The sequence below is a fragment of the Amblyraja radiata genome, chromosome 1 (genome assembly GCF_010909765.2).
Source record: "Amblyraja radiata isolate CabotCenter1 chromosome 1, sAmbRad1.1.pri, whole genome shotgun sequence".
NCBI lineage: Eukaryota > Metazoa > Chordata > Chondrichthyes > Rajiformes > Rajidae > Amblyraja > Amblyraja radiata.
This window is the reverse complement of record NC_045956.1, coordinates 56,374,333-56,400,006: the sequence shown is the minus strand read 5'-3', so window position 1 is coordinate 56,400,006 and position 25,674 is coordinate 56,374,333. Positions and strand designations below refer to the sequence as shown.

Sequence of the window (25,674 nt, the reverse complement as noted above, 5' to 3'; positions counted from 1 at the left end):
ACCCCCCCTCTCCCTCTTCTCTCTCTCCATTCACACCCCCTCTGTTTCTCCCCCCTCTCTCCTCTCACCCCCTCTCTCTCCCCCCACTGTCTCCCTGTCTCCTTCCCCTCTCTCTCTCTCCACCTCCCTTTGAGAGTCTGTCCCTTCGGCACAGAGACTCTCGCGGCAGCGGCAGCGGCACAACGCTTCCGACGTCTCCGCGGCCCGGGACACTCGTACTGTCCGGAGCGCTCCATGGCCGGAGCTGCAGCTTCAGCCCCGCAACCATTCGACAGCGCCGCAAACACTCGCAAGTCCCGGCACCCCGCATCTGTTCCCGCCGCTGGTTCTGCTCCCATCCCTCCCGCAGCCCCTGCTCTCCAACACCCGCGGACCATGCAGTTTATCCGAGTTTTGACATTCTCGTTGATCACAAAATTTCTCACCACTGAGCGTGAGAAATTTCTGATCAGCGTGAGGGCGTGAGAGTTTGCTTGAGGGCGTGAGTCTCACGCTCAAAGCGTGAGAGTTGGCAGCCCTGGCTGAAGGGCCTGTTTCCATGCTGTATAGCTGTATCTCTCTTTGACTCTCAGAAGTACAGATCTTATATTCTAGACAAAAGGTACAAGGATGATGTGAGATCTATGTGCTGAGAGTGGTTTTATTTCTGGGAATCACAGGCCCCCTGAATCAATCAGGGCTAGGATAGGATATGAAAGACAGTATTTCACAGAGCCTCAGTGAGAGAGTCATGTTCATAAGTTATAGGAGCAGAATTAAACCATTCCACCCATCGAGTCTACTCCGCCATTCAGTTATGGCTGATCTATCTTTCCCTCTCAACTTTATTCTCCTGCCTTCTCCCCATAACTCCTGACACCCGTACCAATCAAGAATCTGTCAATCTCTGCTGTAAAAATATCTATTGACCCGGCCTCCATAGCTGTCGGTGGCAATGAATTCCACAGATTCAACATCTTCTGACTAAAGAAACTCCTCCTTATCTCCTTTTATTACATCCTCTGGTTCTACATTCTCCCACTATTGGAAACATCTTCTCCACATCCACTCTATCCAGGCCTTTCACTTTTCGGTAAGTTTCAATGAGGTGGCCCCTCATCCTTCTAAACTCCAGCAAGTACAGGCCCAGTACCCAAACACCAATTGGCCATTTTGAGTGCTGTAATGAATCTATGCCTATGTTGCAAGATAGAAACATATAAAATGATGAGAAGCATAGATAGGGGAGCCGGAGAGTCTTTTTCCCCAGGATGGAAAAGTCAAAGACTAAAGGGCATAGCTTTAAGGGCCAAAGTTTAATTGATGTGTGTGGGGCAAGGCTTCACACAGAGTGGTAGGTGCCCGGAATGCACTGCCAAGGGTGGAGGTGGCTGATACATTAGTGGTGTTTAAGAGGCTTTTCAAAAGGCACATGAATTCCACAGATTACATCTTCTGACTAAAGAAACTCCTCCTTATCTCCATTAGCAGGGAGTGGAGTATATGGATCACGTGCAGGCAGAGGAAATTAGGTTATCTCGGCATTATGTTCAACACAGAAATTGTGGGCCAAAGGCCCTGTTCTTCTGCTGTACTTTTCCATGTTCTATGGAATGTAGCCTAGAAGGACTCAAAGTGCACTGGTCAGGTCAGGCAATAACTCTGGAGATGCGAGCAGTCTGAAGAAGGTTTCCGATCCGAAACGTCACCCATCCATTTTCTCCAGAGATGCTGCCTGACCCCACTGAGTTACTCCAGCACTTTGTGTCCATCTTCAGCATCTTTGGAGAACATGGATAGGTCGAGACCCTTCTTCAGACTCGAAACGTCACCTATCCATTTTCTCCAGAGGTGCTGCCTGACCCACAGAGTTACACCAACACTTTGTGTCCTTTTGTGTATTAACCCGCATCTTCATTTCAATGTTTATACAATGCTGTTCAGAATGCTGTGTGTGTTAAGCAACACTGTCTCTCTGTTTCAGAACAGAAAGACAAGGCCCAAAGTCATCCCGGGGACCTTCCAGGTGTCTCAGCCGGAGCAGTCGAGCGGAGTTCCGGAGGCAACGCGAACTCCACCCATCAAGTGTGTCAGCGGAGTAGAGATGGAGTCTTCTGAGGAGCTTGCCTCCAGCATCAAGGACATGGAGATAAACAGGTTTGCCCTTCACTTGTTAAAAATACAGTGGTCAAATCATTCAAACAGCAATCCAAGGACCTGGACTAATGCTCCAGCAGTTCAAATCCCACCATGGCAGCTTGGGAATTTAAATTGTTTCTTCAGCAATCTGGAATGAAAAATGCTGTACCTGGCATGGTGACTCTGATACTTACTGATCGTGATTGGTAAACCCACAGTTCAGTGATATTCAGGAAATAGAAGTGGTCAGCCTTACCAAGTCCATATATTTAGACTTTAGAGATACAGCGCAGGAACAGGACAGACGATTGCAGGTACTATCGCAATGTTTAAAGAATCATTTAGACAAGTACATGGATAGGACAGGTTTAGAGGGATATGGGCCAAACGCGGGCAGGTGGGACTAGTGTAGATGGGACATGTTGCTTGGTATGGGCAAGTTAAGCAGAAGGACTTGTTTCCGCAATGTATGACTATAACTCTAAGAAGTGCGAATTGCGAAGCCAGAGAAAGGAATATAGGTGAAAGGAGACGGTGGGAGGGGGGAGAGGGAGAAATGGGTGAGCATCCAGATGGGGCACAGGGAAGGTGGCGGAAAAAAGAGAAGACGGGGGGGGGGGGGTGGAAAGCTGACCCACTGAGTTATTCCAGCACTTTGTTTCTTTTTTTGTAATCCAGCATCTGCAGTTCCTTTTGTCTATAAAATAAAGTACATTGTTCCACCTTCAATTTGCCGTGGTGACTAGGAAACACTCACATTAGGTTCCTTGCACTTTGAAGGATAAATATTGATCAGTTGCTTGCGTTGGAGAGGTATGTGTAGTTGTGGTGACAAGCCTACATTGTGCTTCCAACCCTGATTTCAAATAAGGCAGCAACCAGCAAGCTCCAACTTGTCCTTCACTAGGTGGGTCAGGTTCAGGGCATTTCTGTTGAACAGGTACTGTTTGTATGAAGAATGTTCAGGAGAGAGTAGGAGGGAGGGGGACAGAGGGGAAGGTGGCAGTCAGCTGTAAAACAAGTCTGGAACGGAGCTAAAGGAGCAACTTGCATTTACAATGCCCTCCATAATGTTTGGGACAAAGACCCATCATTTATGTATTTGCCTCTGTACTCCACAATTTGAGATTTGTAATAGAAAAAAATCACATATGGTTAAAGCACACATTGTCAGATTTTAATAAAGGGTATTTTTATACATTTTGGTTTCACCATGTAGGAATTACAGCAGTGTTTATATATAGTCCCCCCATTTCAGGGCACCATAATGTTTGGGACACAGCAATATAATGTAAATGAAAGTAATTATGTTTAGTATTTTGTTGCATATCCTTTGCATGCAATGACTGCTTGAAGTCTGCGATTCATGGACATCACCAGTTGCTGGGTGTCTTCTCTGGTGATGCTCTGCCAGGCCTGTATTGCAGCCATCTTTAGCTTCTGCTTGTTTTGGGGGCTAGTCCCCTTCCATTTTCTCTTCAGCATATAAAAGGCAGTCTCAATTGGGTACAGATCGGGTGATTGACTTGGCCACTCACACATTGACAATTTTTAGCTATGAAAAACTCCTTTGTTGCTTTAGCAGTATGTTTGGGATCATTGTCTTGCTGTAGAATGAACCGCCGGCCAATGATTTTTGAGGCATTTGTTTGAACTTGAGCAGATAGGATGTGTCTATACACTTCAGAATTCATTATGCTACTACCATCAGCAGTTGTATCATCAATGAAGATAAGTGAGCCAGTACCTTCAGCAGCCAAACATGCCCAGGTCATAACACCCCCACCACCGTGTTTCACATATGAGGTGGTATGCTTTGGATCTTGGGCAGTTCCTTCACTCCTCAATACTTTGCTCTTGCCATCTCTCTGATATGTAATCTTCGTCTCATCTGTCCACAAGACCTTTTTCCAGAACTGTGGTTTCTCTTTTAAGTACTTCTTGGCAAACTGTAACCTGGCCATCCTATTTTTGCGGCTGACCAGTGGTTTGCATCTTGCAGTGTAGCCTCTGTATTTCTGTTCATGAAGTCTTCTGCGGGCAGTGGTCATTGACAAATCCATACCTGACTCCTGAAGAGTGTTTCTGATCTGTTGGACAGGTGTTGAGGATTTTTCTTTATTATAGAGATAATTCTTCTGTCATCAGCTGCGGAGGGCTTCCTTGGCCTGCCAGTCCCTTTGCGATTAGTAAGCTCACCAGTGCTCTTTCTTCTTAATGATGTTCTAAACAGTTGATTTTGGTAAGCCTAAGGTTTGGCTGATGTCTCTAACAGTTTTATTCTTGTTTCTCGGTCTCATAATGGCTTCTTTGACTTTCATTTGCACAACTTTGGTCCTCATGTTGATAAACAGCAATAAAAGTTTCCAAAGGTGATGGAAAGACTGGAGGAAAGACTAGGTGCTGAGAGCTCTCTTATACCTGCATTAAGGGGGCATTTAAACACACCTGAGCAATTACAAACACCTATGAAGCCATGTGTCCCAAACAGCTGTAATTTCTACATGGTGAAAAATGTATAAAAATGTCCTTTAATAACATCTGACAATGTGCACTTTAACCACACGTGATTTTTTTCTATCACATATCTCGTATTGTGAAGTACAGATGCAAATAAATAAATGATGGGTCTTTGTCCCAAACATTATGGAGGGCATTGTACATTGTCTGCTTTATCGGTAAGAATGTCCCACATAATGGGATACTGGTCGTCCACCAAATGCATGAACTAAGGGTAGCACAGTGGCACAGAGGTAGAGTTGCTGCCTTACAACGTCAGGGACCCGGGTTCGATCCTGACCTCAGGTGCTGTTTGTACGGGGTTTGTACGTTTTCCCTGTGAACATGTGGGTTTTCTCCGGTTATTCCAGTTTCCTCCTACATTCCAAAGCTATGCAGGTTTGTAGGTTAATTGCCTTCTGTAAATTGTCCGTCATGTATGGGTGATTGCTGGACGCTGTGGACTCAGTGGGCCGAAGGGCCTGTTTCCATATTGTATCTCCAAACTAAACTAAACTAGAGAGACTTAGCAATGTAGACAATCATTTGAGATGTTTTGTTTAAGAAGGAACTGCAGATGCTGGAAAATCGAAGGTAGACAAAAATCCTGGAGAAACTCAGCGGGTGAGGCAGCATCTATGGAGCGAAGGAAATAGGCAACGTTTCGGGCCGAAACCCTTCTTCAGACTGATGTGAGGGTTGGGGGGGGGGGGGGGGGGGGGGGTGGAGAGAAGAAAGGAAGAGGTGGAGCCAGTGAGCTGAGGGAGAGCTGAGAAGGGGAGGAAAAAGTAAGGACTACCTGAAATTAGAGAAGTCAATGTTCATACCGCTGGGGTGCAAACTGCCCAAGCAAAATATGAGGTGCTGCTCCTCCAATTTACGGTGGTCCTCACTCTGGCCATGGAGGAGGCCCAGGACAGAAAGGTCGGATTCGGAATGGGAGGGGGAGTTGAAGTGCTGAGCCACCAGGAGATCAGGTTGGTTATTGCGAACCGAGTGGAGGTGTTCGGCTTAAATCATTTGTGATGCTTTAATTACCAGAATAATGTAATAGCAGAAAGAGAGAGGAGACAAAATGTGCAGGAAGGAACATTATAGGAAGCATGTGGAGGCTTTGAAGAGGGTGCAGAAAAGGTTTACCAGAATGCTGCTTGGATTAGAGGATATTGGCTCTAAGGAGAGGTAGGACAAATTCGATTGTTTACTCTGGAACATCGGAGGTTGACAGAAATATATAAAATTATGAGAGACAGATCTGCAAGCAATGGAGAGATATGGATCACTTGAAGGCAGAGGAGATTAGTTTAACTTGAGATTAGTTTAACCCCCTCTTCTCCCATCTCCCATCAGGTAAGAGGTACAGAAGTGTGAAAACGCACACCTCCAGATTCAGGGCCAATTTCTTCCCGGCTGTTAATAGGCAGCTGAACCATCCTATAACCAACTAGAGAGTGATCCTAAACTACCATCTATCTGGTAGATGGCACAGTGGGCTAAGTGTTCGGCTGGCAACCTGAAGGTGGCCGGTTCGAATCCTGCTTGGAGTGTGTACTGTCGTTGTGTCCTTGGGCAAGACACTTCACCTACCTTTGCCTCGGACTAGAGATGGAAATTAGCTACTGATTGGCTACAATCTCGCATATTTACATGCAAATGTTCATTAATATGCACTGTCCCTATAAACAAAATATTATTATTATTATTATTGGAGACCCATGGACTATCTTTAATCGGACTTTACTAACTAAATGTTATTCACTTTATCATGATAGACTTCATAATAAAATAAGACCATTTCCTTTATCTTGCATCTGTACACTGTGGATGGCTCAATTGTAATAATGTATAGTCTTTCCGCTGACTGGTTAGCATGCAACAGAAGTTTTTCACTGTACCTCAGTGCATGTGACAATAAACTAAACTACCTAAACATCATGTTCAGCAATCATCGTGGGCCGAAGGGCCTGTTCCTGTGCTGCACTGTTGTATGTGCTATGTTCCACTTGCAGTCCTATTGTTAGCAATGACAATAGCAGCGTTGAAATGGGTGGTGTCTCGAAATTCCCCATCCCCCACCGACCACCCTGTTCAGCAAACCATCCAGAGCAAGGTCAACAGTTTAACAGAGAGCCCCCAGAGTCTGCAGCCCGTCACAGTGCAGACAGCTCTCCCATTATAATGGCATGTTATGCCTTTTGTACTGAGCTGAGCATGGGCGCACCCCCATTGAATTTGCCACTCTCGAGCATACTCTGAGATGCCCCTATTGACCCATGGCCTGTCCCTGATTTATGAGTATGGTCTATTCATAGATAAACACAACAGAAAGCTCAGTGACAGATTAGCATTCCTGTTCTGCTACCCGATTTATCCCAGGAGGTTATACTTTTACTTTGGTGTATTTATTATAAACTGGTATCATATGTTGGTAAGGCCACACTTTGAAGTACTACATACCCTTGATATCCAATGGCATTCCATTGCTGACTTCCTAACCATAAACTTATGTATGAGGAAAGTTATATAGGGTTGAGTGGAACAAAAACACTGGAGTATAACTGCAGATGCTGGTTTAAACCGAAGATAGACACAAAAAACTGGAGTAACTCAGTGGGTCAGGCAGCATTTCTGGAGAAAAGGCATAGGTGACATTTCAGGCCAAGCCCTGTCTTCAGACTGAGAGTAAGGGGAGCGGGAACCGAGAGATATAGAAGGTACATTGGACAAATGAATGAAAGATATGCAAAAAGCAACGATGATCAAGGAAAAATGGAGCCCACAATGGTCCATTGTTGGCTGTGGGGGAGGTGATAATGAGTTATACAGATAATTAAAGTTAACAGGATGACAGCAAAACTAGTATGATGACTAGGTTGGGGAGGGACGGAGAGAGAGGGGATTCAAGGGTTACTTGTAGTTGGAGAAATCCATAGGAGTGCACTGGTTTATCCAGATGACCTGGCCCAAGGCACTTATATCAACACTTATTGAACCATTTTCCATGCACATGTCTACATACATACTCGTACAGACACACAATACATACACACATCCCAATACATATACATACACCAGTCGTACGTCTACATACACACTCACGTGCCCACACACACACCCCAATACATGTACATGCACCACATACACTTCTACATACATACTCATGCACACACACCTCAACACATGCATATACAACACACACTTGTACATACACACTCACTCACATACACACACACACCCCAATACATGCACATACACCACATACATAAATACCCACATGCACCGCACATGCAGACTTCCAATACACACGTCCTTACACACTCACACATTCCAATACGCACACCCCAATACACACACGCACACCAATCACACTAATCATACACACACACACACACACACACACAATACACATGCCCACACACCACACACACGTATGCACACACATAACTCACACAGACTGTGCTCATGGTAGTATTCTGACATAGTGGGCTTTGAACCCATGGACGTTTGATCCACTGTGGATCCGTGACATTGGGGTCAAAGGAGTGGATTTGGGGATTTGGAGGGACTAGGGCCACTGCGCGCGTGTATGAACATGTATTCTCTTTTCACTTTCTTCCTCTTTAAATGCTGACCATCTATAACGTGCTGAGGTTCTGATGAAAGGTGGACTTTGGAGCATTGCAAACGCTCCTTGTCTGCCGCCTGTGTTCACTCCATGTCTCATGTCTGACCTGATCATTTCCCATCTTGACCATTGTCTTCTGGTCAATTTGACCAGTCAATGCTATGGCTCTTTGGGCTAGTAATACTCAAAGTGGTTGAGTTCATCAAAAAATAATCTGCTTATCTAGTTATTAATATTAAATATGAATATTAAGCAGGAATAAGACAGAAATCATAATGATGGGCATTTTTGCTCTCATGCATTTTATGATCTAATGCCCGTGGTACATTTTTCCATGGCTTGGTTTTGTCGGACCTGATGGAATGAAAACCTGGAATCGATAGGGTGAATGCGCGGAGTCTTTTACCCAGGGTAGGGGAATCAAGAATTAGATGCCATAGCCTTAAGTTGAGAGGAGAAAGATTTAATAGGAATTTTTTTCACACAATGGTGGGTATATGGAACAAGCTGTCGGAGGAAATAGTTGAAGCAGGTACAATAACAACATTTAATAGACATGTGGCCAGGTACATGGATAATAGTTTAGTTTAGTTTAGATAGGAAAGGTTTAGAAGGATATGGGGCAAATGTGGGCAGGTGGGACTAGCGTAGATAGGGCATCTTGGTTGGCAAGGACAGGTTGGGCTGAAGGGTCTGTTTCATGTGCTGTACGACCCTATGACTCTAGATCCACCTAACAAAGTAAATTTTGATCACTCAAATCAACTCCAAATATCTATATACTTTTAAAACTCTGTGTGTGTGGGTGTATGTCATATTTTTGGCCTTTGATTCGTTACTCCGCCAAAACCAGACACAAAAATGCCGAGATTTTTACCACTTCACTACCGATTGTACTTTTACATTCGCTCATTCACTCCTCATTAAATTTAGTCATATTTCTGTACACATTTTTAATAAAATCCTTCCCCCCCCCCCCCCCCCCACTCACTCATTTTTTCGCCTCACGCTGGCCACCTTCTCGTCGCGTGCCCCATGCGACCATAACGGCTGCTGCCGCCCGGCTCTCCTCCACTACCCCCGGCCCGGCTCTGTCACGCTGACTGAAGCCAAAGATCGGCTCTTCCCCCGCTGCTTTTCGCCATCATCGCTGGCGGCCCACACGCTTGCACTGTCCGAAAATCCCGCGCGTCAACGGCCTGTCGGCCCGCAGGCGCTTGAGGGCGTACGCAGTGTCTCGACGGTCGTACGCAGCATCTTGACGTCATACGCAGCGTCTTGACGGCGTACGCCTGGCCCGCAGGCTCACTCTGCATCACGCCCGCCCGCCCACTCCACCCTCCCCCCCCCCCCGTCCCCGGGGTCTGAAGCGCCGAGGATGCGAGGCCTTGGAGCTGAGGCTCACTCTGAGGCCGACGGCTGCTGGGCAGCCCTACCCCTCTCCTCCCTCCCTTCTTAATATAATATCAATGGGGGTGGTTAGTGTGTGTGAGGGGTGGTTAGTGTGTGTGTGTGTGAGAGGTTGGTTAGTGTGTGTGTGACGCCTCAAGCCGCCTCCTCCCCTCGCAACCGCGCGTTGCGGGAACAGACCCAACGGGTCTGCACTTGGTCTAGTAAAACTATAAAATTAAAGACATCTGATGTAACCAACATAGCCCAGTTATAATTTAATTTAAATGTACACCACCCACTAATTTATATACTGTTTTATTTACTGAAAAAGATTAAAAACAAGTCTATATTATCTAATCTTTGAAGCACTTGGCTGGTGCTTATGGCTGATTCAATGATCATGTCGGTTTAATGACACTTGTTGACTTAAAGCTGCACCAATTTGAGTCTGTTGATTGGATTTGTGGACAAATATAGTTCGTCTAAATATAGAGAGTGCTGTCCGGGAAAATGTTTACATCTGTATGTTCGTGCTTGTGAATGGATTAAATATCAACTAACCTTTTTTTTATGTTGCGCTCGTTCCAAATATACTTCTCGGAATTCCTCTATCCCTTGAACCAGCGATTAGACAAGTTGAACAAAAACACAAAGCAAATTAGAGAGAAGGTTCTGCAGATGCTGGTTTATAAAAAAAGACACAAAGTGCTGGAGAAACTCAGCGGGTCAGGCAGCATCTCTGGAGGACGTGGATTGGTGAAGTTTCAGATTCAAGAAGGGTCACAACCCAAAACCTCACATACCCATGTTCGCTAGAGATGTTGCCTGACCCTCCACCACTTTGTGTCTTTTTTTATAAACCAGCATCTGCAGTTGCTTGTGTATCTAATAAAATATAATTTAAGGCAAACAGACAGCAAAGTGAAATAGTTTGGAGACACAAGAGACTACAAAGTGCTGGAATCATCAGCAAAAAACAATCTGCATAGGAGGGAACTGCAGATGTTGTTTACACCGAAGATAGACACAAAATGCTGGAGCAACAGCGGGACAGGCAGCATCTCTGAATAAGTGATGTTTTTGGGTCTAGACCCATCTTCAGGCTGAGAGTCAGATAGGGAGATACAGAGATATGGATGTGTAGGGAGTGAAAACAAGAGATCAAATAGGACGAAGCCCAAGGTAAATGTAGAATAGATCATTGTTAGCTAGGGGTAGATGACAACGAGGCATAGAAAGATAAAATACATCTGGAGGACAGTCAGACTGGTCAGAGAACTAGGATGGGGCAGGGATGGAGAGAGAGGAAAAGCAAGAATTGTGTGAAGTTAGAGAAATCAATATTCGTACCGCTGGGGTGTAAGTTGCCCAAGCGAAATATGAGGTGCTGATCCTCCAATTTGCATTGGGCCTCACTCTGACAATGGAGGAGGCCAGGACAGAAAGGTCAGTGTGGGAATGGGAGGGGGAGTTAATGTGTTTCGCAACCGGTCAAAAAAACAATCTGTTGGATCAGGCAACATCTAGGGAAGAAAATAGATAGACAACATTTCGAGTTGGGACCCTTAAGGAAATAATTTTCTGTTAGCTTGGTGACGGTAGGGCTGTATAATTCTGGAGAACTATATTATCAGTCAGTTATTTTTATTTCTAGTCTGAAGAGTTCCAACCTGAAACGTCATCTATTTCCTTTCGTCAGAGATGCCGCCTGACCCGCTGAGTTGCTCCAGCATTTTGTATCTATCTTCATTTCTAAACTTGGTTTTGTAAAGCAATATTTTCCTGATTGTGAAGTCCATTCTAGTCATTGACTAATACGAGAAATGACTGACTCAGCATTTCTTAAACACTTTCATGGCCACAAACAGCCCCTATTAATAAATCAGCCTGTAATGTCTTGTGTGTCTATTACCCACGGTCTTCCTAGCATACTCTGGCTTTCAGCCATGCAAAGTATTACATTTCCGATTCTCAACTTTAAACCCCTCCACATACTTTCCCACAAGGTCCCTGCCACCCCCTTCACTCTTCACCCCTCTGCTCACTGATGTAGTCTGAAGAAAGGTGTTGACCTGATAAGACACCCATTCCTTCTCTCCAGAGATGCTGCCTGTCCCGCTGAGTTACTCCAGCATTTTGTGTCTGCCCACAGACGTATATTGGCTTCCAATCTTACGGAGCCTGAATTTTAAAATTCCCTCTCTCTGTAGTCCTCGCTCCTTCCTGATCTACTAACATCCAGAAGTAGAATCCTTCCAATTTCATGCTCTTGTGCTTTCCTCCAATATGATGGCACAGCGGTAGAGCTGCTCTTACAGCGCCAGAGACCGGGGTTCGATCCCGTCTCTACCAGAGTTTGTACCTTCTCCCTGTGACCGCATGGGTTTTATCCGGGTGCTCCAGTTTCCACCCACATTCCAAAGACATACAAGTTTGTAAGTTAAGTGGCTTCTGTAAATTGTCCCTGGTGTGTAGGATAGTGCTAGTGTAAGGGGTGATCGCCGGTCGGTGCAGACTCAGCGGGCCGACAGGCCTGTTCCCGCGCTGCATCTCTAAAGTCTAAAGTCTTCAAAGTCAATCCCTTGTCCTCACCAATGCTGCTGTGCCTTCACCATTGGGCCTGGATCTGTCTGCATCCTAAATCTCTCTACTTCCCTCGTGCTCTAGAACTGAAGAATCAAAAGTATTTACATAGAAACATAGAAATTGGTGCAGGAGTAGGCCATTCGGCCCTTCGAGCCTCCATTCAATATGATCATGGCTGATCATCCAACTCAGTATCTTGTACCTGCCTTCTCTCCATACCCCCTGATCCCTTTAGCCACAAGGGCCACATCTAACTCCCTCTTAAATATAGCCAATGAACTGGCCTCATCTACCTTCTGTGGCAGAGAATTCCAGAGATTCACCGCTGTCTGTGTGAAAAATGTTTTTCTCATCTCAGTCCTAAAGGATTTCCCCTTTATCCTTAAACTGTGACCCCTTGTCCTGGACTTCCCCAACATCGGGAACAATCTTCCTGCATCTAGCCTGTCCAACCCCTTAAGAATTTTGTAACTTTCTATAAGATCCCCCCTCAATCTTCTAAATTCTAGCGAGTACAAGCCGAGTCATCTGTACCAACAACCAAAGTAATTGTCATCTGTACCAACAACCAAACACTGAAGTTCTTACTTGCAGCAGCTTAACAGGCCTGTAAACGCAATACATGCAGATAATATATAATAAACCAAAGAAAAGTTCGATAAATTAATAACTACGATGCTAGTGCAAAAAAAAAAAGAAAGTCTGTAGTGCAACCACAGACAGTCCATCGAGGGCTTGGTAAAAGGATGATGTGGGGTCAATGTGCAGAGAGGTTTTGTTCTGGAAATGACTGCTCCATTGGGTGGAAAGAAAGACAATTAGGGCTTTCAAAAGGGACTAGGATAGGAAATGACTGCGGGACAGTATTTCACATGACTACAGAGAGAGAGAGTCCAGACTGTTTAATTGTCATGTGTACCAACAACAGAACAATGAAAATCTTACTTGCAGCAACATAAGAGGCCAACCAGTAAACACAATGCTCATAGATAATATATAATCAACAAAAATTCAAAGATTAATAACCACAATACTAGTGCAAAAAAAACAAAAACCCCAAGGTCCTTACTGCAACCAAAGACAGCCCATGGAAGTTCATATTTGAGGTTAGTGTAATGTAGTGTTCAAGAGCCTGAAGGTTGCTGGCACGAAGCTATTCTTGAACCTGGTGGTCACAGTTTTCAGGCTACTGTAGATATTATAGTGAGAAGACAGTGGTGAGGATAATGTGTATCTCTGATGATGCTGGCTGCCTTTGTAAGGCAACACCTCCAATAGATCCTTTCGATGGCAGGGAGGTCAGTAGCAGTAATGGACCGGGCAGTGTTTACCACACTATGTAACCTCCATTGTTCCTGGGCGTTTGAGATGCAGAAGCAGGCTGTGATGCACCCACTGATATTTCACTGATTTTTACTATAAATCATTAAAATTGACGTTCGGTGCCAGGGCAATGGTTGCGTATATGCTGACATATCCTTTGGCTCAATGTCTTTTGCGTGGCATTGCCTGTTGCATCTTTTGCAAATTTTCTGATGAAAGTCACATTTTATTATTCCTATTGCTACCTTGAAGAATGATTTGGAAATGTACGGGAGAGTTTGCGTAAAGTAATGTCCACCTTAACCCAGGAAGCATTTGTTCTTATATACACATCGGTGGAAAAAAAAGATCTTTGCTGAGTGAGATGTTGAATTTGGAAAATGTTCCCATGAGGTATTTTTATGGTCAGAGATTGACCAAGTGCAATAGTTCCTTGGGTACAGTGTGATTAACTTTGAGATTTGTGGGCTATATAACTGTAAATATCAAGAACTCCGCACTGCCATGCTGGCCAAATAAATTGTGCGATTATGTTGTTTTGTTTGTCCCTGACTGGTTCACAAGTTAATGGTTAAAATGGGTTAATAATTGAAAGTTGGTTCCAATGTAGCAAGCAAAAATACATAAGCCTCTCCCTTCACCCTATCAGCATTGAACTCTGTTGAGTTTAGAAAGTGTGTTTCCTGCATTTTCCTATCACTTGCAAGTTCTGATTGCGAATGTTGCCGTCAAGCCATAGCAACTCGGCAAACCAATCAGGCTTCTCGTAGCTGTGGAATTTTGTTTTTATGAATAGTAATAAATGCATTCACAGGTTGGGAGCCGTGCTTTAATGCGATCATAATAAAGAGTTAAAGGGAAGGTTATTAAAAGAACTTTCCTGTTCAGAAGGAGGTGAGTTGCTGAAATCTCAGCTAGAAGCCACCTCAAGTAATGGGCCTGTCCCACTGTACGAGTCCCGAGTTTCCCCTAATTCGAACTCGGAGAATTACGGTAATAACCGCTCGTAGGTACTCGGGGCTCTCGTGGACATTTTTCAAAATGTTGAAAAATCTTCATGAGTCTTCATGAGCTTATTGCGTTTCCCGAGTACCTGCTGTTAGCTTTACGAGCCGCAAAGAGACGTCCCGAGCTCCGACGTACCCGCTACGTACATTTTACGTGCTTACCACGAGTTTGATTTTTTATTAAATTCGGGAGAGCTCTTGAATTACCTCGTACAGTGGGACAGGCCCGTTATAAACATGATGCTGGAATAACTCTGGGTCGGGCAGCATCTCTGGGGAAAAGGAATAGGTGACGCTTCGGGTTCGAAACCCTTCTTCAGACTGAAGAAGCATTTCGACCCAAAACGTCACCGATTCCTTTTCTCCAGAGATGTTGCCTGATCCGCTGAGTTACTCCAGCATTTTGTGTCTTTCTTTGGTGTAAACCACCATCTTCAATTCCTTTCTCCATTTCTCATATGGTTATTTAAAAGAGAGATGTGGATCGAAAATGAGGATCATTAAAGGGTAGGGCCGCAACCCATTAGAACAAAGAAGCCTGAAATGTCACCTATTCATTTAAGGGAGAGGTATGAGCAGGATAGGACTCTATTCCTTGGAGCGCAAAAGGATGAGGGGTGATCTTATAGAGGTGTACAAAATCATGAGAAGAATAGATCAGGTAAACGTACACTCTTTTGCCCAGAGTAGGGGAATCAAGAACCAGGGGACATAGGTTTAAGGTGAGGAGGGGAGAAAGATTTGATAAGAACCTGAGGGCAACTTTTTTACACAAAGGGTGTCAGCTGTATAGAATGAGCTGCCGGAGGAGGAAGTTGTGACAGGTACTACAACAGTGTTTAAAAAACATTTGGACAGGTACATGGATAAGGTAGGTTTAGAAGGATATGGGCCAAATGCAGGCAGGTGGGACTAGTGTCGATGGGATGTTGATCGGTGTGTGCAAGTTGAGCAAAAGGGCCTGTCTATGACTCTATAATTTGCTCCAGAGATGCTGCCTGACCTGCTGAGTTACTCCACCACTTTGTGTCTATCATTAGATCAAAGCCTGGATTTTAACTTGGGATGGCACCAGAGGTGTTGATTGAGGGTTCAAGGGGTCAAATAAGGAACTCGCACCTGAAACCATAACTCAAATTATTTTTCCACAGATGCTGCCTGACCAGCTGAGTGTTTTTATTTCAGATTTCCATTATCTGCACTTTGGGAAAAAAATTAATTACCGCAGGCCTGGGCTGAAGTGAATGGCCTCTTCACCGTTACCAGTGTATAGAAAGATAGAAACATAGAAAATAGGTGCAGGAGTAGGCCATTTGGCCCTTCGAGCCTGCACCGCCATTCAATATGATCATGGCTGATCATCCAACTCAGTATCCTGTACCTGCCTTCTCCCATACCCCCTGATCCCTTTAGCCACAAGGGCCACATCTAACTCCCTCTTAAATATAGCCAATGAACTGGCCTCAACTACCTTCTGTGGCAGAGAATTCTGCAGATTCACCACTCTGTGTGAAAAATGTTTTTCTCATCTCGGTCCTAAAAGACTTCTCCCTTATCCTTAAACTGCGACCCCTTGTTCTGGACTTCCCCAAGTTCTAGGCCTCATCTGGTGGAAATGGCATCACTTTGGGAAGCTGGTTTCACAGCACTTAGAGTTGAGAATTTGGGTCAGGCTTCACAAGTTGACCCTGGAGAAGTACGTTTGAGTCAGTGAGCCAAGAGGTGTTTGATTCTGGAATATGGAGCAAATAACAAATTGCTGAGGATCTATTGAGCAAAGTGTTGGAGTATCTCAAGGGGTCAGACAGCATCTGTGGAGGTAATGTATGGGCAACGTTTTGGGTCTGGACCCTTCAGCGCTTTCTAGTAACAATGATTAGAAATGGATAATAATCCTTCTTTGCCAGAGTGAGGCTACATCCAAACTGGAGGAACAGCACTTCATATTCCTCTTGTGTAGCTTACAACCCAACAGTATGAACATTGAATTCTCCAATTTTAGGTAACCTCTAACAATGCCTCCCCCTCCCCCTTTACCCCAACACCCACTTTCTCTCCCCTCCCCCCTTCCCCCCTGTGCCCCACCTGTCTCTCCTCTCTGCCTCACGGCGACACAGTGGATGAGAAAACATCGAACTAGTGTGAGCAGGATCAATGGTCGGCGTAGACTCGGTGGGCTGAAGGGCTTGTTGCAATGCTGCATCTCAAACCAAACTAAACTACAAGAATAGATCTTGAGAAGCTAGGAACTGCAGATGCAGGTTTACAGAGTCCCGACCTGAAACAACACCTATCCATGTTCTCCAGAGATGCTTGCCTGGGTCTGCTTAGATACTCCAGATGTTTGTGTTTTTTTTTTACATGAATAGAAGTTATTGGTGAAGATGTTTTCACCCCTCAAAGATGAATTGTATCATTCAAGTGTAACAACCACGAGTACTTTGCTATATTATTTGCAATTCCCTTTGGCAACTCTGTGAATGCAGTTTGAGCCAGGGTCAAGCATGTTCATGTTCCACACAATGGCAATGGTGCAACCACAACCCCTGTGTGTGTTATTAAAGCCTTATCACAGTGTGCAGCCTTAAGCCCTGTTAAACATTCACACGAGATAACAGTACAAAGTTCCTTGTTAAATAATGTAAAAAGCAGCCAGCAAAATTTGCCGCTAATCTGATTTTGTCTCGTGATTTGGTGTTATAAATCGCATTTACAAGAGAGTTGGGACTTATGAGTAACTCTCTGGCTCATTTCCATCACACTATGAAATTGTTCGACCGTTTCATTGTGGGCATTTTCTTTTGAATAACATTTGACATGAATGTGAATGTTTTCATATACATAGTTCCAAGTTACGTGACATTCATACAACTCAAACAAGTAATTCTTTATAAATTTCCATTTTAAGGGAAGCTTACTTTATTTCCCAAACAGGAAGCTTACTTTATTGAAAAGGGGATATTCTATCAATGATCTGTGTGTTTCAGGTTTAACATTAGCCCAGTAAAAATGTTATTGAGAGTGTTAAAATGTTTGGGCAGTCTAGTAATGTTGGCAGCAGATTAATGGTCCAGAAATATTGAGTTCAAATCCCACTACAGTAAATGGAGATTTAGAATATGTAGTAAATTGTAAATTAGAGGTACCAAAGGTTTCAAGTTGGATTTCTTTGCATCTATTTCCCACGCCCAATTGCACATAAAAGCAATTTTACTCGGGTACATTCGGTATACAACCTCTATTGTGCTGTGGTACTTTTGTCCAATTGTTGGAATATTGCTGGGGTTTTAATTAATTAAGTGTTGTTGCCTTGTGCAGAACACGTTTAATGCCCCAGAAAAGAGTGAAATCCAATTTCCAGACACAGAGTTCAACTGGTTCAGAAATGTCATTTGTGGAAGGACTAACCTTGTCTGATCTGCGTGAGTCATGCAGGACAGCCACGACCTTGCCCTATCTCAGGAATAAAAGCTTGAATATTAAAGGGTCTGTCCCACGAGCATGCGACTCCATGCGGCAAGCGCGACCTAAGCGACTCCATGCGGCAAGCGCGACCTAAGCAGAAGCGGGGGCTGCGAGGAGGTCAAGTGAATGACATGAAGTTCGAGCGTGACGTACGGCGTCGAGGCGGCTGCGGGTCGGCAGGCCGTTGCCGCGCGGAATTTTTAAACACGGTCAGTTTTTTGGAGCCCAGTTTTTAATGTCGGGACCAGCTCCGCACAACTCCATACGGCTCCGGCAATCGAAGTGGGACCGGCCCCGCGAGGCCGTACGGCTCAAGCGACCACGTTAGGTCGCACTTGCCGCATGGAATCGCATGCTGGTGGGACAGGCCCTTTAGTCTGGTTTATTTGAGACCATGATCATATTGAATGGCGGTGCAGGCTCGAAGGGCCGAATGGCCTACTCCTGCACCTATTTTCTATGTTTCTATTATTCCACAGAAATATATAACATATGTTGAACTAAAATGAATTTTAAAACTGTTCCCAGTCAAGACTGCTTAATAATTGTCATATGTACTGAGAAAGTGTACATGATCATGATACGATCATGAGAGGAATAGATCAGGCAAATGCACAGGTTCTTTTACCAAGAGTAGGGGAATCAACAACCAGAGGACATAGGTTTAAGGTGAGGGGGGGGGAAATTTAATAGGGCCTGAGCTATAGGGAGAAGTTGAGCAGGCGAGGACTCTATTCCTTGGAGCGTAGGAGGATGAGGGCTGATATAGAGGTGTACAAAATCCTATGAGGAATAGATCAAGTAAAAGCAGAGTCTCTTGCCCAGAGTTGGGGAATCGAGAACCATAGGTATAAGGTGTGGAGGGAAAGATTCAATAGGAAGCTGAGGTGTAGCTTTTTTTTCACAAAAGGTGGAGGCTGTATGGAACGTGCTGCCAGAGGAGATAGTTGAAGCAGGTACTATTGCAACGTATAAGAAACAGTTAAACAGGTACATGGATACGATGAGTTTAGAGGGATATGGGGCAAATGCAGGCAGGTGGGACCAGTGTAGATGGCATATTTTGGTCGGTGTGGGCAAGTTGGGCCAAAGGGCCTGTTTGCACGCTGTATGACTCCATGACAAATGGAACAATAAAATTCAGACGCAGCAGCAAAACAGGCCTGTAAACACAGTACTCACGGATACCTTATAATTAAAAAAATTAAAGGAATTAATAACCCCGAATATTAGTGGAAAAAGCCCCAAATTGTTAAGGCAACCAAAGTGATGGAAAAGTGTTAGCAATATACTACAGTCACTCAGAGACACTTGGTGGCATGGTGGCTCAGTGGTAGGCCCAAAGACCCCGGCTTGATCCTGACTACAGAGGCTGGCTGGATGGAATTTGTACATTCTCCCCATGACCCTGGGTTTTCTCCGGGTGCTTCATTTTCCTCCCACACTCCAAAGACTTGCAGGTTTTCCGATCAATTGGCTTCAGTAAAATTGTAAATTGTCCCTAGTGTGTAGGATGGTGCTCGTGTACAGGGTGATTGCTGGTCGGACTCGGTGGGCCGAAGGGCCTGATTCCATGCTGTATCTCTAAACTAAAACTAAACTAAGTAACTAGGAGTATAATTCATGACCAGCTGAGCTTAAATTTGCGCAAAGCAAGTTTAAACAGAAGGAAAGGAAAAATAACTTGTTTACCAGGCATCTTGACAGAACGGCAAGAAGCAGAATTAAGTGTTCTGTACTAATGGCTGAGTCATGAATTCTCAGTCCGATTCTTCAAATGGAATCCAAGAATCTACTTTAAATAGAAAAGGATCTCAGGCTTATAACTTGCCAACTTAAAAATAAATCCTAACTGCTTCCAGTTACTTGAATCAGATCCAACGAGCCACTTGACTTTGATTTAAAAACAGAAAATGCTCTAAACTTTCACCATCTGTGGAGAGATGAACACTTAATGTTTCGTGTCAACTGAGAAAGGGGATAGAGGCAGAGAGTGGTGGGGAATGTTTGTGAAAGGATGGGGACAAGGAGAGACTGAATGACACTGGATGGTGGTGCTGGCTGGGAGAGGGTGGTGGAGACTTGTTTTTGCAGCTGTCAGGATCAAACCCGGGTCTCTGGCACTGTACGGCAGCAACTCCACCAGTGCCCCATTGTGCCAACCTGTCCAAATATCTTTTAAATGATATCATAGCACCAAAGGTTTAGGTTTATTGTTGTTACTTGTACTGAGGTGCAGTGAAAAGCTTTGTTTTGCATGCTATCCAATTAATCAAATCAGATATGCTATACAAAAATACAATCGAGTCAAGCTCAAGTACACTAGGTAGAGTAAAGTGATAGATACAAACTGCAGAATAAAGTTCTCAGCATTGTAGAGCATCATATCCAGAGACTAAATCCAATGCGGTGGTGATGAATCCGACAGTACCCTAGCTTATGGAAGGACCATTCAGAAGCCAGATACCAGAGGGGGAGATGTTCCTGAGTCTGATGGTGTGCACTTTCAATCTTGAGCAGGGGCAAGAAGGAACGACCAGTGTGGGAAGAATCTTTGATTATGTTGGAAAGGTAAAATTTCAGCAAAGAATAGATTGAAAGAGGGTAAGTATCCAGAGGGAGGGGTCCAAGTGGATTGGGAGAAAGAGTATGGAGTGAGAACACCAGGCTAAAGAAATGGCTTTGGAGGTTCGGACGGGTGAGGTGTGGTGGGCTCAGGAGTCATTGCAATGGAGGATATAGGGGAATGAAGCTGAACCTCAGCTGAACAATGATCATTCTGTACCAGAGGATAAGATCAGGGGGGATAGTGTAACAAGGCAGAGAGGAAGATGTGGTGACGAGAGAGTTGAGTAAGAAGGTGTAGAGGACTTCCTCTTCTCCCCTCTCCCATCAGGCAAGAGGTACAGAAGTGTGAAAACGCACACCTCCAGATTCAGGGACAGTTTCTTCCAAGCTGTTATCAGGCAACTGAAGCATCCTATCACCAACTAGAGAGCGGTTCTGAGCTACTATCTACCTCATTGAAGGCCCTCAGAATATCTGTAATTGAATTTTACTGGACTTTATCTTACACAAATCGTTATTCCCTTTGTCCTGTGCATTGCAGACATCTTGATTGTAATCATGTGTGGTATTTCCACTGACTGGATAGCACACAACAAAAAAGCTTTTCACTGTACTTCGGTACACGTGACTTCATACGTAGTGAAGGATGAAGTGGAAGCATTGACCAGTTCAGCCACAAGAGGGTAGATCAACACTGCCAGAGGGGGAAGACAAGAGCTACATGTAGACAGCTGTATAAAGTTAGATTAGGCCGCATTTGAAGCATTGTCTGCAGTTCTGGTCACCCCATTACAGGAAGGATGTGCAGCCTTTGGAGAGGGTGCATTTGGGAAGTTACCAAAATGCTACCTGGACTAAACGTAGAAACAGAAAGTAGGTGCAGGAGTAGGCCATTCGGCCCTTCGAGCCAGCACCTCCATTCAATATGATCATGGCTGATCATCCAGAATCAGTGCCCTGTTCCTGCTTTTGCCCCATATCCCATGATTCCGTTAGCCCTAAGAACTCTCTCTTGAATTAGAGGGTATTAGCAAGAAGGAGAAGGTGGACAAACTGAAACTGTTTTCGCTGCAGCTTTGGAGGTTGAGTGGACATCCGATAGAAGTGTATAACATTATGAGAGGCCTTGATAAGGTAGACAAGCAAAACCTTTCTCTCAGGGTGGAAATGTCAAAGACTGGAGGGCATAGCTTTCAATACATTGGAGGAAAGTTTAAAGAGGATAGGTGGGGTAAGCTTTTTACACATGATAGGTGGTTGCCTGTAACACCCTGCCAGGGCTGGTGGTGGAAGCAGATAGGAGGCTTTTAGATAGGCACCTGTATCTGCAGAGAGTGGAGGGATATGGATCACCTGCAGGCAGAGGAGATTAGTTTAACGACATCATGTTCAGCACAGATATTGTGGGCTAAAGGGACTGTTCCTGTGATGTGCTATTCTATGTTCTATATACATGTGCATGGCATTAAGCAATGACTTTGTGGTGCAAGGTGGACATTGAGGTAAGGGATTTGTGTAAATGCCCATGCAGACTTGGTGGGCCAAGGGCCCTGTTTTTGTGCTGTTTCGTGCTTGTGCATCGAAGGAGACATGACTGCAGAAGTGAGGTTCGATAAACATAAGAACATAAGAGGGAAAGCGAAACCAGTGAGGGTGAGTAAAGCAGAAGGGCAAAAATGGAGATCCCATCAGAAAGAGCAGCAGATTTTCTTGAAGATGGGTACACCTCATGGAGAAGCAGCAGTAAGTTCAACAGTAACTGTGAATAACGAAAATAGTTTTGCGTTTGTTGCCGTGGGTATTTTGAGAGAGGCTTGTGCAGCCAACTTCTGAAGGGACGCCACTCTTTAACTGTCCCATAGGAAGCGATTTTCATTTGTTTATTTAAACTAAAACTGCTGAGGGCTTGTTTTAGTAGCAGAATTATTTTGAAATAAAGTAGAAAATATTGGAAATACTCAGCAGGTCAAGCAATATTTGTAGAGAGAGAAAGAGAGTTAATGTTTCTGTTAGATGACCTTCCCATGTCCTGATATGTTTGAACTTGATTCAATAAATGGATTATGCAGATCTCTCTCCGTCTGAAGGAGAGTTAAGGGCCTGTCCCACTTAGGCGATTTTTTTAGGCGACTGCCGACGACTGTCATAGTCGTAGCAGGTCGCCGAAAAAACGGCGACTGGACCCCCCTACGACAATGTCTACGACAAGGTCTACAACAAGCTACAACAACCTACCACCTAGTCGACGTCAAGGTACGGCAAGCTACCGACAACCGGCGACCCATTAGGACATCCACCTACGACCATGCCTACGACCATGCCTACGACCACGCCTACGACCACACAGGAGACAACCTACGTCCACCCACGACAAGCTACGACAAACCACGACCCTGTCGGCGACAACTGAAGCCAATTCAGTACCTGACGCCGGTTGGCGTAGGTGGACGTAGGTAGTCGGAAATGGAATTCACCAAAGTCAGCACCGGCGACAACCTACGTTAACCTGGCGACAACCTACGACAGCGCATCCGTCAGGAGAAGTCAAGCTACGCTCATTGACGCTAAGCCGACAGTTGCCAAAAAATTTTGAACATGTTGAAAATATAGCGGCGACCAGAAAGACGCTACGACTTTACAGGCGACACCCCGGCGACCATGTGGCGACAGCCTAGTTGCCTATAGCCGTCTAAAAAATAGCCTAAGTGGGACAGGCCCATAACTCTAGTCTGCACTCCAGTCCCTCATTAATGACAATTTATTATCAACACACATTTCCAGTTTTCAGTTGATTTTGGGAACTGACTAACGTTTTGCAATTTCTGTCCATATGAAATCTAAACACTAGAACAGAATCAAGGTGTAGGAAGGAACTGCAGATGCTGGTTTAAACCGAAGATAGACACAAAAAGCTGGAGTAACTCAGCGGGACATGCAGCATCTCTGGAGAGAAGGAATGGGTGACGTTTCGGGTCGAGACCCTTCTTCAGACAGAATCAAGGTCCCGACCTGAAACGTCACCTATCCATGTCCTCCAGAGATGCTGCCTGACCCACTGAGCTATGCTAGCAGTTTGTGTTTTGAGCAGAATCAAGCCATTTGTTCACCATTCTCAGCAACAATAACAACTTCCATTTATACTGCACCTTTAAGACAGTAAACATTTTCAAAAAGTTTCCCTCAGAAGTGTTACTCAATACATATTGCTCTTGAACTGTGTCACACGATATGAGGGGAGATGACCCAAAGTCTGGTCAAAAACAGAGATATTAAGGAAAATCTGTGGTCTATGTTAAGAAAGAGAAGAAGGAACGCAACGGGTTTTAACAAACGAATTCCAGAGTGCGAGGCCACTGCAGGTGTAAATGGTGGCTGTGATAGAACATAGAATAGAGAACAGGCCCTTCAGTCCACAATGTCTGTGCCGAAAATGATGCCAAGATAAACTAATCTCATCTGCCTGCACATGATCCATATTCCTCCATTCGCTGCATATCCATGTGCCTATCTGAAAGCCTCATGAACGCCACTCTCGTATCTGCTTCCACCACTGCCCTTGGCAGCTCGTTCCAGGCACCCACCGGCCCTTGTGTTAAAAACTTGCCCTGTGCATCTCTTTAAACTTTGCTCCTCTCACCACAACGCCATTGACGATTCCACCCTGGGCAAAAGGTTCTCACTGTCTACCACATTGTCTTTGTCTCTCATGTCAATGTTGGGACAATTAAATTTGGCCAGAGGGTAGATTCAGAGGAGCACAGATGTCTTGGAGCATTTTGGGGTGGAGGAGATAGGAGATCTGGTGGACTGGACTGGACTTGTGTCCACACAGATTAAAATGTACATTTCCTCACATCGCTGGCAGCTAACTCAGATTTCTCTGCCTTGGTGTCTCATGTTTCCTTGTTGAAATGTCAAGGAGATCAGAATCATGATAACGACATGACTCATGGTGGAGTACAGGCTGGTACCCTCCACCTGCTTGGAAGGACTCAGTTGCAATGGCACTTCAGAGGTGGCAAGGCAAACTACTTTACTCCCTTCTCATTTTCACACCAACAATTACCTGTTTCCGTTATCATCATTACCTTTTTGCACATCTTTCATTCATTGTTCTTTATCTCTCCACATCACCGTCTATATCTCCCGTTTCCCTTATCCCATACCAGTCTGAAGAATGGTCTCGACCTGAAACGTCACCCATTCCTTCTCTCCAGAGATGCTGCCTGTCCTGCTGAGTTACACCGGCTTTTTGTGTCTATCTTCGGTTTTAACCAGCATCTGCAGTTCTTTCTTACACAAACTAGTTTACTTGATTGGCTCTCTGTATATATTTTTTTAATGTATTCTTATTTAACAATACAACATGGAAACAGGCCCTTTGACCCACTCACGCCAACCATCGATCACCCGTTCACATTTCTGCTAAGGTTTCCCACTTTCACATCCACTCCCTACACACTAGGGCCAATTTACAGAGGCTAATTTACCTACGTCTTTGGAAGGTGGGAGGAAACAAGAGCACCTGGATGAAAGCCCATACGGTCACAGGGAGAATGTACACACATTCACGCTGGCAGCACCCGAGATCAGGATTGATCCCGGGTCTCTGGCACTGTGAGACAGCAGCTCTATACAGCTGTGCCATCCTTAACATTCAACGGTGTTATCTTCAACATTCTTCTTGGGCGAAATACTTCACAATCGCGGATGACTTGTTTTCGCTTGGCTCTGAGGGGCCATTGATCCAGATGTATAATCTATGGAAGACGGACACAAAATGCTGGAGTTTGTACGTTCTCCCTGTGACCACGTGGGCTTTGCCCAGGTGCTCCGGTTTCCTCTCATTTTCCAAAGAAATACAGGTTCGTAGGTTAATTTGACTTTGGTAAAAACTGTAAATTGTCCTTAGTGTGTAGGATAGTGCTAGTGTACGGGGATCGCTGGTCAGAGCGGACTCGGTGGGCTGAAGGGCCTGTTTTCACGATGTATCTCTAAACTAAAAAGAACTAAACTAAAAGATACAGCTAGGAAACAGGCCCTTTGGCCCGCTACGTCCACACTGACCATCAATCACCTGTTCACACTAGT

The 25,674-nt window shown here is 44.7% G+C and overlaps 1 protein-coding gene across 2 annotated transcripts in view; it reads left to right on the top strand.

The window, feature by feature from the left end:
• fam13a (family with sequence similarity 13 member A) overlaps positions 1 to 25,674 on the top strand; it is a 207,912-nt gene that overhangs the window by 106,492 nt on the left and 75,746 nt on the right. For both annotated transcript variants that reach the window (XM_033022299.1, XM_033022305.1), the window contains exon 7: positions 1,964 to 2,136. In XM_033022299.1, coding sequence (XP_032878190.1) covers positions 1,964 to 2,136 — 173 coding nt within the window. The remainder of the gene's footprint in view (positions 1 to 1,963; positions 2,137 to 25,674) is intronic.